The sequence below is a fragment of the Microtus pennsylvanicus genome, chromosome 3 (assembly GCF_037038515.1).
Source record: "Microtus pennsylvanicus isolate mMicPen1 chromosome 3, mMicPen1.hap1, whole genome shotgun sequence".
Taxonomy (NCBI): domain Eukaryota; kingdom Metazoa; phylum Chordata; class Mammalia; order Rodentia; family Cricetidae; genus Microtus; species Microtus pennsylvanicus.
In genome coordinates this window covers 60,963,404-60,979,474 of record NC_134581.1, presented here as the reverse complement: position 1 = coordinate 60,979,474, position 16,071 = coordinate 60,963,404, and the positions used below count along the sequence as shown (strand labels likewise).

The window sequence follows — 16,071 nt, the reverse complement described above, 5'->3', positions numbered from 1 at the left end:
TTTTGTTACTCCTGTTTTGTTGTTTCACGAATTCTGAACTAATATAATAATACTGTATTCCCCCCCCCTTTTTTGGATGGGATTATATAATTCTCCATTGTTTCCTGTGGTTCTGATTGAATGGAGACTTTTAAAAATGCCTATACATATCAATGCTCTCAGAATTTTCTTTGAGGTTTTATATGCTTGGTGAAGCATTGTTTTCATCCTCCACCTGGAAAGTATCAATTTTACTTTTCCCTTTTATTTTCTGCTATCATGCAGCTTCTCCTTCAGACACAAGCCTGAGCTCTTTTCTGAGCATACATATATTCTTTGACATTTGTAACCCTCTTGCATGCACATGGCCTTCCACATGAATGTAATCTTTAATAGCTTACTTTGAGTTTTTATACTCTTTATCTGTTTTGTCTGCATGCATGTGTGTGTGCACATGTATGCAATGCTTGGAGAAGCCAGAAAAGGATATCTGATCTCCTGGACCTGGAGTTCCAAATGGATGTTAGCCCCATTAGAGTTCTCTGAATTAAACCCTGGTCCTTTATTTATTTATTTATTTATTTATAGTTCAAAAATATATTTCTTTTTTAAATTTATTTTTTTATTTTTTATAAATTTTATTTTTATAATTTATTGTTTTTTTTAATTGAGTACTTTTCACCACTTTCCTTTGTTCCTCCCCCTTCCCCCTGCTCCACATGCTCCCAATTTACTCAGGAGATCTTGTCTTTTTCTACTTCCTAGGCAGATCCATGTATGTCTCTCTTAGGGTCCTCTTTGTTGTCTAGGTTCTCTAGGATTGTGGACTATAGGCTGGTTATTCTTTGCTTTATGTCTAAAAGTCACTTATGAGTGAGTACATACTATATTTTTTTCTAGTTCCATCCATTTGCCTGCAAATTTCAAGATGTCATTATCTTTTACCATTGAGTAGTACTCCATTGTGTAAATTTACCACATTTTCTCTATCCATTCTTTGGTTGAGGGGCATCTAGATTGTTTCCAGGTTCTGGCTATTATGAATAATGCTGCTATTAACACAGTTGAGGAAATGTCTTTGTAGTATGATTGAACATCTTTTCGGTATATGTCCAAGAGTTGTATTGCTGGGTCTTGAGGTAGGCTGATTCTTAATTTTCTGAGAAATCGTCATACTGATTTTCAAAGCAGCTGTACAAGTTTGCACTCCCACCAGTAATGGGGGAATATTTCCCTTACTCCACATCTTTCCAGAACAAGCTTTTATCAGTGTTTTTGGTCTTGGCCTCTCTGACAGATATAAGATGGTATTTCAGAGTTGTTTTGGGTTGCATTTCTCTGATGATTAAGGATGTTGAGCATTTCTTTAAGTGTCTTTTGGACATTTGAGATTCCTCTCTTGAGTTCTCTGTTTAGATCTGGACCCCATATTTTATTGGATTATTCTTTCGATGCCTAGTTTCTTGACTTCTTTATATATTTTATAAATCAGCCCTCTGTCGGATGTGGGATTAGATTTATTTATATGTATGAGTGCTCTAGCTGCTTGTATGCCTTCATAGCAGAATAGGACATCAGATCCCACTAGAGATAGTTGTGAACCACCATGTGGTTGCTGGGAACTGAACTTAGGACCTCTAGAAGAACAACCAGTGCTCTTAACTCCTGAGCTATCTGTCCAGCCCATCCCTGGTCCTTTAAAGAGCAGCCAGTGTAGTATGAAGTGTCAGTTAAGTTTTATCTTTTCAGCTGTGTGTGTGATTAGAAGGATCTGATTCTTATGGATCTTTACAAGAAGAAAAAAAAACTTTAATGAATCATTTCAAAATCAAAGTCTTTAAAAATATTGTGAATAGAGCCGGCGATGGTGGCGCACGCCTTTAATCCCAGCACTTGGGAGGCAGAGGCAGGCGATCTCTGTGAGTTCAAGACCAGCCTGGTCTACAAAGAGCTAGTTCCAGGACAGGCTCCAAAACCACAGAGAAACCCTGTCGCGAAAAACCAAAGAAAAAAAAAAAGAAAAAAAATATTGTGAATAGGCTACTCTAGGTAGTGAATAATTTATTTACTTTTGGTGGTATTGAAATATACCACCAGCTCCTGCTTTCGAAAATTTTAATTTTATTGAATTATAACTTTTAATAAGATACATTTAAAATGTACAGTTTAATGAATACATAAACATGTAAAATATTTACCCATCTGTCTTGGTAGGGTTTGGTTGGAAAGGGTTTATTTTGTTTATACTTCCACGTTATTTTTCATCATTGGAGGAAGTCAGGACAGGAACTCAAGCAGAGCAGGAACCCTGGAGGCAGGAGCTGATGCAGATGCCATGGAGGGCTGCTGCTTACTGGCTCGCTCCTCATGGCTTGCTCAGCCTGCTTTCTTGTAGAACCTAGGACCACCAGCCCAGGTGGTCCTGCACTACCCACTGTGGTCTGGTTCCTCCTCCATTGATCACAAAATTGAGGAAATGGTTACTGCTGGGTTTCATGGAGGCATTTCCTCAGCTGAGGTTCCTTCCTCTCTGATGACTCTTTACTTGTGTGAAGTTGACATACAAAAACAGCCAGTATACCATCTATCATATAATAAAGCTTTAGAACATCTTACAGTTTTTAGATATTTTTTATTTGTATGTGTCTGTGTGTATGTGGCGTGCGGCCAAACCACATATGTGGAAATCAAAGATCAACTTCTGGCAGTCAGTTTTTTCTTTTGACCATGTAAAACCTGTTGGTCAAACTCAGATTTCAGGTTTTCTGGCAAGGGCTTTTACTTCCTAAGCCATCTTGCAGGCCTCAGAATATCTTTATCAACCCATCGTCCCCTGTGGAACCAATTCCACCTCCATTCCAAGACAACCTCTCATTTACTTACTGTTACTATTTTATTTTTATATTTTTTTTAGAATTGGATGTGGGTAGATTATATAATCGAATTCTCTGTCTAGTTTGTTTTATTTAACATAGTGTTAGCTATTCATCATTGATTTTGTTTCATTTATTCTTTATTGTTGACCGTTATTTCATTGTTTGGTATATGCTTTGGACGATGATACAGGAAGTTTATAGTTCTTTTATCATCAGTACAATAGTTTTTTTAAAATAGATAAACGTAGTGCTTTAATGAAATTTTTTAAAAAATATTTATTATGTATACATAATACATAATGTGTGTATGTCTGCAGGCCAGAAGAGGGTATCAGACCTCATTGCAGATGGTTGTGAGCCACCATGTGGTTGCTGGGAATTGATCTCAGGACCTTTGGAAGAGCAGGCAATGCTCTTAACCACTGAGCCATCTCTCCAGCCCTTTAATGAAATTTTTTATATACTTCTAGAATGATTAGTTTTTATATAATTATTTTCTTGTTTTTAATTTTTTTATTAAAAAATATTTTTTTTCATTTTACATACCAACCACAGTTTCTCTTTTCTACCCTCCTCCCACCCCCCTTCCCCTTACCCAACCCTCTATCCATTTTTTCAAAAAGAGTAAGGCCCATGGGGAGTCTACAAAGTCCAGCATATGAAGTTGAGGCAGGACCAAGCTTCTCCCCGCTTGCAGCTGAGTAAGGTGTCCAAAAAGGGAATGCTTTCATGTATTGGGGATAAATCCTGGTTTCATTGCCGGTGACCTCACAGACTGCTCAAGCCACAGAACTGTCATCCACATTCAGAGGGCCTAGTTTGGTCCTATGCAGGTTCCCTAGCTGTCAGTTTAGAGTCAGTGAGCTCCCATTAGCCCCCTGTTTCTGTGGGTTTTTCCATCATGATCTTGACCCCTTTGCTTATAAAATCCCCTTTCCCTCTCTTGGGTTGGAATCTGGGAACTTGGATTGGTAATTATTATTTTCTTAACCTCTTATTTCACCTTTGTAACATGCTTTAGTATAAACTTAAGAAATTGGCTGTCAACAAAGAGGACCCTAAGAGAGACATACATGGATCTGATGTCCTTGGGAAATAGAAAATGACAAGATCTCCTGAGTAAATTGAGAGCATGGGGAATAGGAGGGGAGGGGAGAGAAAGGGGGGAATGGAAAAAAATATAACTCAATAAAAATAATTAAAAAAGAATTGTCTCTGGAATATGAAGACATCTCGATGAATGAAATTTGTCTTTTTAAAAATAATTTGTTAATATTAATGAACCTCTTTATATGGCTTCAAGCTACCAGCACACTTTTACATCCCCTCCAAAAAACCAACAAAACATAATAAAAAATAAAACAACCCACGCCCCACCTTTAATTTTCTCTTCAGCTCTTCTACATAAGCATTTGGTCTTCATGACGACAGACGACTTAAGCAGCATCACAGATATCTGTGTTGGAGGCAGCCCCAGTCTTGTTTTTGACAATATTTACCCATCAATCAGCATTGCTCACTGACCAGTGGCCACAGTTTCCCAAGGTTGGCAGTTAGGCAGAAGCTCTGGTTCCTCTCTACTTAAAATTATCTGATGATATTTGTTGTTTTTGGTCCTGTGTTGATTTATACCATCAGCATTATCTCCATTATCTCAGCATCCTAGGTACTTCTCATACCTACAAATGTGGCTGTTGCTATGGCTCCTCTGACTGTGAAGTTGCCTGGGATTTTGTTAAAGAAACGTGTTTTTATTTTAATAATCTTGTGTATATATGAATGTGTGTTGTATGCACGTGTGTGTAGGTACTGGAACCTGTAGACCTAGAAGTGGAGATCAGACAAGGACATGGTTCTATATTGTCACTCTCCACCTTATCCCTTGAGATAGGGTCTCTCACTAAATCTGGAACTAGTTGAAGTGGCCAAGAAACCTCAGCCTTCCTCCTCTCTGTCCACCTATTGTGTTGGCATTATGGGTGCTGTGTATTGTCATGCTGGGCTTTTTACAGGAGTGTTGTGTTCTGAATTCAAATCATGCTTGCAAAGCATGCGTTCTTAACAACTGAGTTTTCTTTTTTAGTTGTATATATTAGATTCTAAAACTTGAGATTCATTTTGCTGAATTAGTATGAGTTGAAAATCTACTTTTTTCCCCAGCCTTTTCTTTACTTTATTCTACCTCAAATATGATGATTCTAAACATATAAATAAATTACCTTATTGTTTTTCTTTAGTATTAAAGCAATGTTTAAAAATTACTTTTAAATAAAAGCAATATTTATTTTGACAGGCTTTTGGAAATGCAAAGACAGCTCATAATAACAATTCAAGTCGTTTTGGCAAGTTTATTCAAGTAAATTACCAAGAAACAGGCACTGTACTTGGGTAAGTACTGCCAGTTAGAAGCAATACATTTTGGTAATATGAGCATACACGTATATAAAGTACACACATACATATGTACATGTTTGGTACATACATGTATATGTATTAAGATCTATTTTATTTTCTGTGTATGTGTATTCCACATGCATGGAGTGTATTGGAGGACAGAAGAAAGGGCATCAGATCCCCTGGAACTAGAGTTACAGATGGTTGTTAGCTGCCATGTGAGAGCTAGGAATTGAACCCAGATCCTTTGAAAGAGCAGCCAGTATTCTTAACTGCTGAGTTATATTGTCATCCTCTGGAGCATATTTTTATTTTAGTTATTACTTGTTTCATAATCTATGTATTATATTGGTATCTGCATAAAAATTGTTTCCTTTTTGGTGGGTTCAAACTGAGAAAATTGTTAATACTAATCATAATTCTTGACATCCTTAACTTATATTTGTTAACTGTTAACAATTACATGAATTTATGTTTGTATTATAAATCTTCAAAATTTTTCAGATCAGAAAATGTTTCTTTAATTATTGTATTTTCCAGCATAATCACACTTTCTACATATGTATATTATTATTCTTCCAATCAAGGTATTAATTTTGGTAAAGAAAAATCCATACATTTCCTATGATTAGTCATCTGATTGTGCCAGCAATATATTTTATAGATTAAAAAATTAATAGGGTATTCTTTAGACCAGTTTCAGAGTCACAGCAGAAGGAAGTGGGAATTAAAGAGTTCCCATATATCATTTCCGTTCGTTTTAGCATAGCTACCCCTGTTACAAACATCTGTATTAGTATGGTCTGTTTGTTAAAATTGATGACAGCATTGTTGCTGCAGATTTATTAATTGTGAAATCCATAACTTGTACTGAAGTTTGCTGATTGTGTTGTACATCCTGTTGGTTTTGAGAAATGTAGAGATGCTATTTACAGTCTCCATTTTAGTACTATAGCATAGTTTTACTGTGCTAGTCTTTTGTGTTTGACTTATTCAGCCCTGCTACTTTCTATGTCTTGGTAACTTTGTGAACTTTTCCAGTCTCCATATCACCATTTCCAAAATGTACAGTTGGAATCATATTGTGTGTAGCTTTTTCAGTTGAATTCTTTAACCTAACTGTGTACTTAAAGTTCTCCTATAGCTGTTATTTGCTTTCATTAATTCAATGTTTACATTTTCAATTATTTTAGAGATGATGTGTTGTACTCTTTAGGAGTACTTAAAATTTTTTGTTATATTTGATTGAGTTTATATTTAAGTATTTTATTATGAGTATGATTTTTTCTACATTTTATTTTTTTACTGCTATTGTTTGTATGTATGTGTAGCTATTGGTTTTTATAGTTTTACATATGGTGCCTTGATGGATGGTTTGTACTTTATTGTTGTTTGTCTTGATTGTTCAAGCCATATTACAATACTTGTAAAAAGATTAGTGCCTCACTTCAGGCTAATCTTAGGATTCTATCCCAGCCCCACTCTTGGCCCTAGCTCTCTGGTTTGGGTTCTGCTGAGAACAGTAACAAACAGCTCTAAGCTCCTACTACCATGGATTGAGTCACTTTTGTTATGATGGACTGTCTCCTGAACCATGATTTAAAGTGAAATCATTCCTTCTGTAGTTAGTCTCTGTCTGCCTGTCTGTCTGCCTGCCTGTCTGTCTTTCTCTCTGTCGTCTTTTTCTTTCATCCATTCTTCTGTCTTTCCATCTTTGCTTCCTTTCTTCCTCCCTCCCTCTCTCCTTCTTTCCTTCCTTGTCCATTCTCTGTAAGGTATTCTGCTTCTCAATGGGAAATGTAACTGTCAGCTTACCATTGCTGTGGTAAAATACCAAAGATAAAAGAGGAAAGATTTTTATTTTGTTTTACAGTTAGTTGTAAAAGTATAAATCCATGATTAATTGGCTCTTGTTTGTGAATCTATGGCAAGACAGAGTATCCTTGCTGTTGTTGCGGGACAGACGGCATGGTGATAACCACATGGTGGCTAGAAAGCAAGCACAGTAGAGAGAGGCAAGGGAGGATCAGCATCCGTCACTAGGGCACACTTTAATTACCTAATTTTCTTCCAGCGATGCCCAGCCTCCTCCCTACTAGTACTATAGACTGGTGATTCAGCCTTTGTAGGGATATTTAAAAGCCAATCCATTACAAATACCACTGTAATATTATTTTTGCCTTTTATGTTAGTACTGTTTTCTACATTAAGTAAAACTCTAGCTAAAGAATTATTAGTAATATTGATTTTAATTATCTTTGAGTTTGTTATTGTTATTCATTAAAGTTAAATTTTTTTCCTTTTGTCTTTTTTTAAAGTTAAATTTTATCAAAAGTGTTTTGGGATATATGTAGATAAACATGTCTTCCTTCTGAGATATATTGATACTACAGTTTTCTCTCTCTAATACTGAGCTCTTTTGATTTCCTGGAAAAATAGTTCCACTTGGTCAGTACAAATACACACATACATAAATGCAAAAACATATAAATTGTTATTTTTCTTTGATGGTTTTTATTATGATTTTTGCATTCCTATTAATAAGTAGACTGGTCTATACTTTTTATGCTATTTAAATTTTAACTCAGTCTTACTTCTGCATTAAAAAAAAGAAGGGTTCAAAACTATTGTGTATACAACCTTTTGACCTGTCTGAAGAACCTAAAACCAGCATCATCAGCAATCACAGAAGTCCACAGATGTTCAATGGTAGTTTCATAGGTCATTTCTTTTCTTGATTTTTAACACCAGGTTTCAAAGACCCGGTTGGTACTTTTCCTCCTTAAAGTAGGAGTTAGGCTTATAGTTGTGTTTTAAAAGAGAATGACAATAAGTAGAGTTATATATACATTGCTTTTTAACCTTGAAGGTGTTAGTGTATATCTTCACTGATTAAGACAGTTTTGTGAATTAGAAAGTTGATGTATAGTTTCCTTTATGGAAGGAAATGCAGGCTCTTTTGTTGACTGCCTAAAAAATTTAAACATTTTTTTTCCTATAGTGAAAAAAAAAACAATAAAAACATATGTATGTATTTTGCATTATTTATTTTATTTTTTAAGCATATGTTTGTGGGAGGCATTTTGAGTATCAGGCTTTGTTCTAAATATTGAAGGTTAAACAAACTTATAAGCATATTTTTTCTTTGTTTTCATTAGGTTATTGGGAAAATAGATATTTATGCAAGTTGATTATAGTAAATGAGATCAGTTTATTGTTTAAACTGTTTCTGGAGGCTTTCTCAATAATGTTGGTATTTAAGTTGCATATTAAAAATTTGCCAAGGGGCTGGAGAGATGGCTCAGAGGTTAAGAGCATTGCCTGCTCTTCCAAAGGTCCTGAGTTCAATTTCCAACAACCACATGGTGGCTCACAACCATCTGTAATGGGGTCTGGTGCCCTCTTCTGGCCTGCAGGCATACACACAGACAGAATATTGTGTACATAATAAATAAATAAATAAATAAATAAATATTTAAAAAATTTGCCAAGTAGAAGGACTGGAAAACCATTTTATGAAGTGAGGAATTATTTCTAGTAATGGTTATAACAAGAGCTTGTTGGATTTGAGGAGGCAAGACAAAGTGGTAATTGCATGATCATAGTGGTCAGTTTGGTCAAATTGAATATAAAGCTAATAATTATAATTATCTTCTTGACATATGAAGTAAATTTAATTTTATTTAAAAAGTCAGGTATACACAAAAATAGAGGAAAAAATTAAATAGAACAAGGATGTTCAAGATAGATTAAACAATATTTAATCCATCTGTTACTTCTTTTTATATTCTGGTTTTAAATAGAGTTTCAGACACATGTAATGTGCCCAGCACTGTGGTGAGCAGGTGAATGTAGTGGCATAGTATGACTAGCTCATTCTCTGAACTGGTAACTTTTGTACCATTAGACCTCATGGATTGGTTTGGAAGAAAAAGAGATATCTAGGGAGTAGTGAAATTGAAAGTCAGCCGTGGTAGTGAAATCAGACCTGGATTCATATTCATAAGGTCATTGTGTTCCTGATTACTAGTGTTATGATTTTGGTTAGTTTTTATTTTTTGAAATGGGGCTTTGGTTGTGTATTTACTTTTGATACAGTTCACCTGCTTATCTCATTCTCTAGTCATTTGATGATATAGGTAGGTTTTTTTTAATTTAACATGGATAAAGCTAATATATATACATATAAATTATAATGGTAAAATTACTGCTGTCATCTAGAGAATGCTTCTTTATACTTTTGAACTTTTTAAATAATAAAATCTATCATATATTAACTTTATTTATCTAAACCAATTTTTATTATTTATATCAACCAATTTTATTTTCTTCCAGGGCGTATGTTGAAAAGTATCTACTGGAGAAATCTAGACTTGTTTATCAAGAGCATAATGAACGGTATATATTTTCATTTATATAATTAGATCAACTTCACAGAATCACAAAAATTCCCTTTTAGATTCACTGATATCATACATAAGTTTTGTATGTAACTGCTATTTTTTTTTTGCGGGGGCAGAATGCTCAAGACGATTGGGAGATTTTTATTGGATATGCATAACTGTTATTCTTTCTCAGTTCTAAATAAATTGAGAACAGGAAAGTAGATTTTCGGGTGATAAACTCATTCTTCCTTGAACCATCTGCCTTTATAAGACATGGGTCTTGCCGCGCAGTGGTGGCGCACGCCTTTAATCCCAGCACCCGGGAGGCAGAGGCAGGCGGATCTCTGTGAGTTCTAGGCCAGCCTGGTCTACAAGAGCTAGTGCCAGGACAGGCTCCAAAGTTACAGAGATACCCTGTCTCGAAAAGCTTAAAACAAAAAAAAGACATGGGTCTTTCTTATATTTCTTAGTGTTCTTTTTGTTTGAAAGTAGTTATGAGCTAGGTGTGCTGATTCACACCTGTAATTCCTGTATTTGGGAAGCTGAGGCTGAAAGATTACCCTGAGTTCAAGGCTAGCCTAGGGTATATAGTAAGTACCATGTCAACGTGGGGCTATAATGTTAGACCCTTTCTCCAAAATCAGTGAGTTTTCAGAAAAAGCTCTTAGTTCCATTGTCATATTTGAGGTACGTGGAACTTTAGAAATGAAACATGTTATATATTTCAGATAAAAAAATTTAGGGAGGTAAGTTAATTGCTGCATATGTCAGTATGTTAGTTAGCAGTAAAGTTATGTATGACCTGGAGTGTGAAGTTAAATAGCCCTGAACTCTCATGCATAACTTGATCTCACTTTTCTTATGTACTTAAAATCATTCTGTATGTGTTTCAAGGCCTAAATGAAATAATAGGTTTAAAATTAATTAATTTTTTGAAGCAGAGTTTCTCAGTGTAACAGACCTGGTCATCCTGGAACTTGTTCTGTAGACCAGGCTGGCCTTGGACTCACAGAGTTCTCCCTGCCTCTGCCCCCTGAATGCTAGAATTAAAGGCATGTCCCACCATGACCATCTGTTTTCCTTATTTATTTCCCTATTTGTTTATTTATTTATTTTGGTTTTTCTAGACAGGTTTTCCCTGTGTAACAGTCCTAGCTGTCCTGGAACTAGCACTTGTAGATCAGGCTGGCCTCCAACTCAGAGAGATTTGCCTGCCTCTGCCTCCCGAGTGCTCCTGATTAAAGGTGTGAGGCACCACCCCAGTTTCTTTATTTTTAAGGAAGGGTATTACTATGTAGCCTTTGCTGTCTTGGAACTCCCTGTGTATATCAGGTGGTCCTTAAATGCAAAACAGTGTGCCTGCCTCTGCTTCCCAAGTGATGAAAATAAAGGTGTAGGACATCATATCTGGTTTTGAAGGACTATCTATAGCATGATTAACATGATCCTTATATGTAATAAAGGCTCATAAATTATTGATTAATTACATAATGAAAAAGAATTAATGTCAGGATTAGGTTAAGAATTTAGTGGTTTGTGTGTGTGTGTAGCAGAAATAAGAGAGGATCCTTATTAGAGATGTTTGAAATATGTAGAAGAAGGCTGTAGGTATACTTAGTAGAGCACATTCACAAAGCTGTGGCTCAGTTCCCGCTATTAGTAATTAGTGTGGTTTTTTTGAACATTATAATAGAGTAGTGGGGACATAATCTTGATTTCTTGTGTTAGAGAATGAATTTGAAGTGACAATACTGAGTTTACAATCTGATTGTTGTTTTGATTGCTTTATTTGACAGATTTGTTTCTCTGTATTATATTATGTGTTTCTGGATTTGGTTTGCTGTTATGTTGGTGCTGATTTTTTCTTAGAGATAGAATGCTCTAAGACAGTGGTTCTCAAACTCTTGAGTCATGACGCCCAAAACCATAGGAAAACACATATTTGCATTATGATTCACAACAGTAGCAAAATTACAGTTATGAGGTACATGTGACTCAATCTTTTCAGAAGCTTTTGCAAGAAATTATAGCGAGGAATAACTTTCATCTCGTTTTAAGGAACTATAAATTAGACCTAAAAGGAAAACCTTACAGCAGTTCTCAACTTTCCTAATGTTGTGACCCCTTAATTGCTTTTCTTCTGCTTGTTGGGTTTAGTTTATCCATTTACTTCCTTATCTGTTTACCTACCCATCCTCCCTCCCTCCCTCCCTCCCTCCCTCCCTCCCTCCCTCCCTCCCTCCCTCCCTCCCTCCCTCCCTCCCTCCCCACATCTCTCTCTTTCTTCCTTACTTTTTCTTTGTTTTTCTTGGTAATTTGTTATAGTTTTTTTGTTTGATTTTTTCGAGACAGGGTTTCCCTGTAGCTTTGGAGCCTGTCCTGGAACTAGTTCTTGTAGACCAGGCTGGACTCGAACTCACAGAGATCAGCCTGCCTCTGCTTCCCGAGTGCTGGGATTAAAAGCATGTGCCACCACCACCTGGCTTGTTCGAATTTTATTTTTATTTATTTATTTAGTATACAGTATTCTGTCTGCTTGTGTGCCTGCGGGCCAGAAGAGGGCGCCAGGCCTCATTACAGATGGTTGTAAGCCACCATGTGGTTGCTGGGAATTGAACTCAGGACCTTTGGAAGAGCAGGCAATGCTCTTAACCACTGAGCCATCTCTCCAGCCCCTTGTTCGAATTTTTTGAGACAGGTTTTGGTCTAACACATGATGGTCTGGAACTTACTATGTAGCCCAGGCTTGGCTTGAGCTCATAGCAGTTCTCTGTCTCAGCTTCCTGATTAATTTTAGAGCTCTGAAAGAGTAATTCAGTCCAGTTTGTGAGGTTTTTTTCCCCATTACTTTTAGAGAAGACAATTTTTGAAAGCCCTTACTTTCTCATTTTACTGCTTTTGTTCTCCTTTTTTTTTTGTATTTTACATTCAATTTTGTAGACATGCTAAATGTTGAATTTGTTATGTTGCCTTAAAAATATAAAGTAAATCAAACATTGTACTAAGTAATGTGTTCTTTAAAAATAGAACAAAACAAAACAAACAAACAAAAAACTAACCATAATTGGTCATGTTCATTATATGCTTTCTTCCCAACAGGAACTATCATGTATTCTATTACCTCCTCGCAGGAGCAAGTGAAGAAGAGAGGTTAGCATTTCATCTTAAGCAGCCTGAGGAGTACCATTATCTCAATCAGGTGAGAGTTCATGAAACCTACTTAGAAATGTAGGTAATGATTAGATTTTAGTTACTGAAAACGTTTTTTAATGATTTTTTTCTCAAATCAGATAATGGATGTTAATCAGTACCTTTATGTAGGCAGTCTAAAATTTAAGTAGTATAATTTCCAGATTTTTTTTATCTTATTTTATTTTATTTTATTTTTTTTAGTTTTTCGAGACAGGGTTTCTCTGTAGCTTTGGAGCCTGTCCTGGCACTAGCTCTTGTAGACCAGGCTGGCCTCGAACTCAGAGATCCGCCTGCCTCTGCCTCCCAAGTGCTGGGATTAAAGGCGTGCGCCACCACCGCCTGGCCAATTTTCAGATTTAAAAATGATTAATCCTTCATATAAGTGGTAAAAAATTAAATATGTTCTTCATGCATTTTGTGAGATTCTTTTAAGAATATTAAGTTGTTTCATAGTACTTTTCTTATCAGAAAAATGTTACATTGTCTATTGTGACTTACTTTTACATACCTCAGGATATTAGTGTAACTGGTGACTAATCCTTATCTATTGCCAAGAGATTGCTTCAAACTTGATTTGCATGTTTTATAATCTAATGTGCATATGTCTGCATGCTGTGGATACTGATACAGAGTATCACTGTATAATTTAAATGAACAGCTCTCTTAAACATTTTGTGGGAAGCCAGGCATGGGCTCATTCTGGTAATTCCAGAATTTGGGATGCTGAGGCAGGAGGATTACCATGATTTTGAGGCCTTTATCGTGAATTCCTCAAAGCCAAATGATTTAGAGAATATATCTTTCTTTAAAATTTAGAATTCAGCCTTAAGCTTCCGTGATGAGACGTGATCTTCACAAATTTTCATGATGTTCATTTCTCTATTTTTATTTCTCATTAAAATTCCAAATCCAATTTTTAGTGGAATTGTTACTATATTAGATCATTTAAATAATAAAGCAACCTCTCATTTTTGTTTGACACAAAATATAATATTCATGGGAAAAAGGCCTTTATGGCAATGAAAAAATTTTTTCCATTTAATTTAGACTTGAGTGCATCAATATTCTATATTAAAGATAATGAAAGTAATGTCATGGACTACTCAAATGTACAGTGTACTCTACCTGGTTGGTATTTTTTTTTTTTAATATTTATTTATTTATTATGTATACAGTATTCTGTCTGCATGTATGCCTGCAGGCCAGAAGAGGGCACCAGACCTCATTACAGATGGTTGTGAGCCACCATGTGGTTGCTGGGAATTGAACTCAGGACCTTTGGAAGAGCAGGCAATGCTCTTAACCACTGAGCCATCTCTCCAGCCCCCCTGGTTGGTATTTTTTAACTTTAAAACTTTATATTAATAGAAACCATCTTAACTTTGTTTTAATAGATCAAGAACTTAGAAGTTACATCACTTTTTGTTTGAATGCTAGAAAATTTTACTGTACAAATTTTTAAAAATTACAAATTCAGCTCTTATGAATATTTTCTTTGAACAGATGATAATCACTTATATGTGATGATAATTTTTACTGACACAGAATTTTATAGTCCTGAGTCTTTGTGGCTATGACATACATAATGTCAGGATAAGGAACTCAGTGGTTAATACAAATATCAGAGCCAATGGGCAATGACATGTATAAATTGAATAAAATAATATATGATCTCCTGTAATCTAAACATTTATTTTATTTTTATTAGTGTATGTTACCATGCAAAATAACTCTTCTTTGGATAGTAAGTAGTCCTGCTTTCTGAATACTGCATTTTAGAGATCATTATAAGAAGTATAATTTCTTCCTAAAACTTCTACCTAACTAATGTGCCTTAACTTTCAGATAACAAAGAAACCCCTAAGACAGAGCTGGGATGATTATTGCTATGATTCTGAGCCGGTCAGTACAAGTACCTAAATATTTTTTGTTCCTGTTAAAGGGACTTTACATTGCTCATTTCTACCCATCTTGATAAGTCAGCATGAAGATGAGCTAATGTGCCAAGAGGGCTAGGAAAGAGGATCACTAGTTTTTAGTTACTTTGAATGATTGATTTGTATGTAAAAGTTTGTTGTTTATAGACCAATTTATTAAGCCTAATGTTTAATCTTTATTTAACATTCACTTTCACAAACAGTAAATTGATTACATCCGTGATTGCCTAGCACTGGAGTAGCTCTTTAATTCTAGTATTTTTTTTTTTCCTTTGAGGTTTTTATTGTTCTGTTTGGGTGCAGTGTGGCTGCTATCCACACTCTGCCATTTAGCTTCATCCCTAGCTTGATTCTTTTGTTTTGTTTTGTTCTGTTTTATGAGACAGGTATCTCTGGTGCATATCCCGGAATTAGTTCTGTATACCATGCTGTCCTCAAACTCACAGAGATCCACCTGCCTCTGCCTCCCGAGTGCTGGGATCAAATGCGTACACTACCACCACCCAACTGATATTTATTTTTTAAAATTACTTTTTCGGGAGCTATAGAGATAGCTTAGTGGTTCATATTGCTTGCTGCTTTTCCAGAGTATGAGAATTTGTTTCCCAGCACCCAATGTTAAGTGGCTTATGAATTGGAGCTCCAGCTCCAGGTAACGTAGTGCTAATTCTGAGTGCACACATCCACATGTATATGCACATATGAGTAAAATAAAAATTACTCTTTAGGAGCTACAGAGATAACTCATTGGAGGAAATGCTTCTTGCAGAAGACTGAACACTTGAGTTTAGATTCTTAGTACCCATATAAAAACTGGGTGCGGTGCAGGTGAGGTGTTTAAAAACAGATTTCAGGTGCTCTCTGGCTAAATAGTCTAGCTTAAACAGTTAAGGTTTAAGTTCAGTGAGAGCCCCTGTTGTAAATATATAAAGTAGAAGATGATAGGGGATGACAGCTGATGTAAAACTATGATCTCCATGTGTAAATATATGTTTTCTGTTTTGGGTCTTAATATTTTTCATATAACGAATCTCTTGTAGTGCAAACCCAGAGACAGATATTGGGGTTCAAGCTAAATATCAGAGAAGTAAAGTGGCCAGGCAGTAGCTCTAACCCCTGCCTTAGATTGAAATGGGCTATCCTGCCCCTGTGAATCCTCAGACTGAGACTGAAAATGAGACCTCTCTTTTCATCTAAAATTCCTCTCTTGTATTGATATTAAAGGCATACACGACCACTGCCTTGCCTGTATGGTTGACTAGTATGGCTGTTTTGCCCTCAGGCAAAGCTTTATTTATTAAAACATAA

At 35.7% G+C, this 16,071-nt stretch overlaps 1 protein-coding gene across 8 annotated transcripts in view; it reads left to right on the top strand.

Annotated features, from left to right (window-relative positions):
* The window catches only part of Myo9a (myosin IXA), a 194,820-nt gene that overhangs the window by 36,356 nt on the left and 142,393 nt on the right, over window positions 1–16,071 (top strand). For all 8 annotated transcript variants that reach the window (XM_075965681.1, XM_075965679.1, XM_075965680.1 and 5 more), the window contains 4 exons: window positions 5,149–5,243; window positions 9,585–9,647; window positions 12,734–12,833; window positions 14,672–14,728. In XM_075965681.1, coding sequence (XP_075821796.1) covers window positions 5,149–5,243; window positions 9,585–9,647; window positions 12,734–12,833; window positions 14,672–14,728 — 315 coding nt within the window. The remainder of the gene's footprint in view (window positions 1–5,148; window positions 5,244–9,584; window positions 9,648–12,733; window positions 12,834–14,671; window positions 14,729–16,071) is intronic.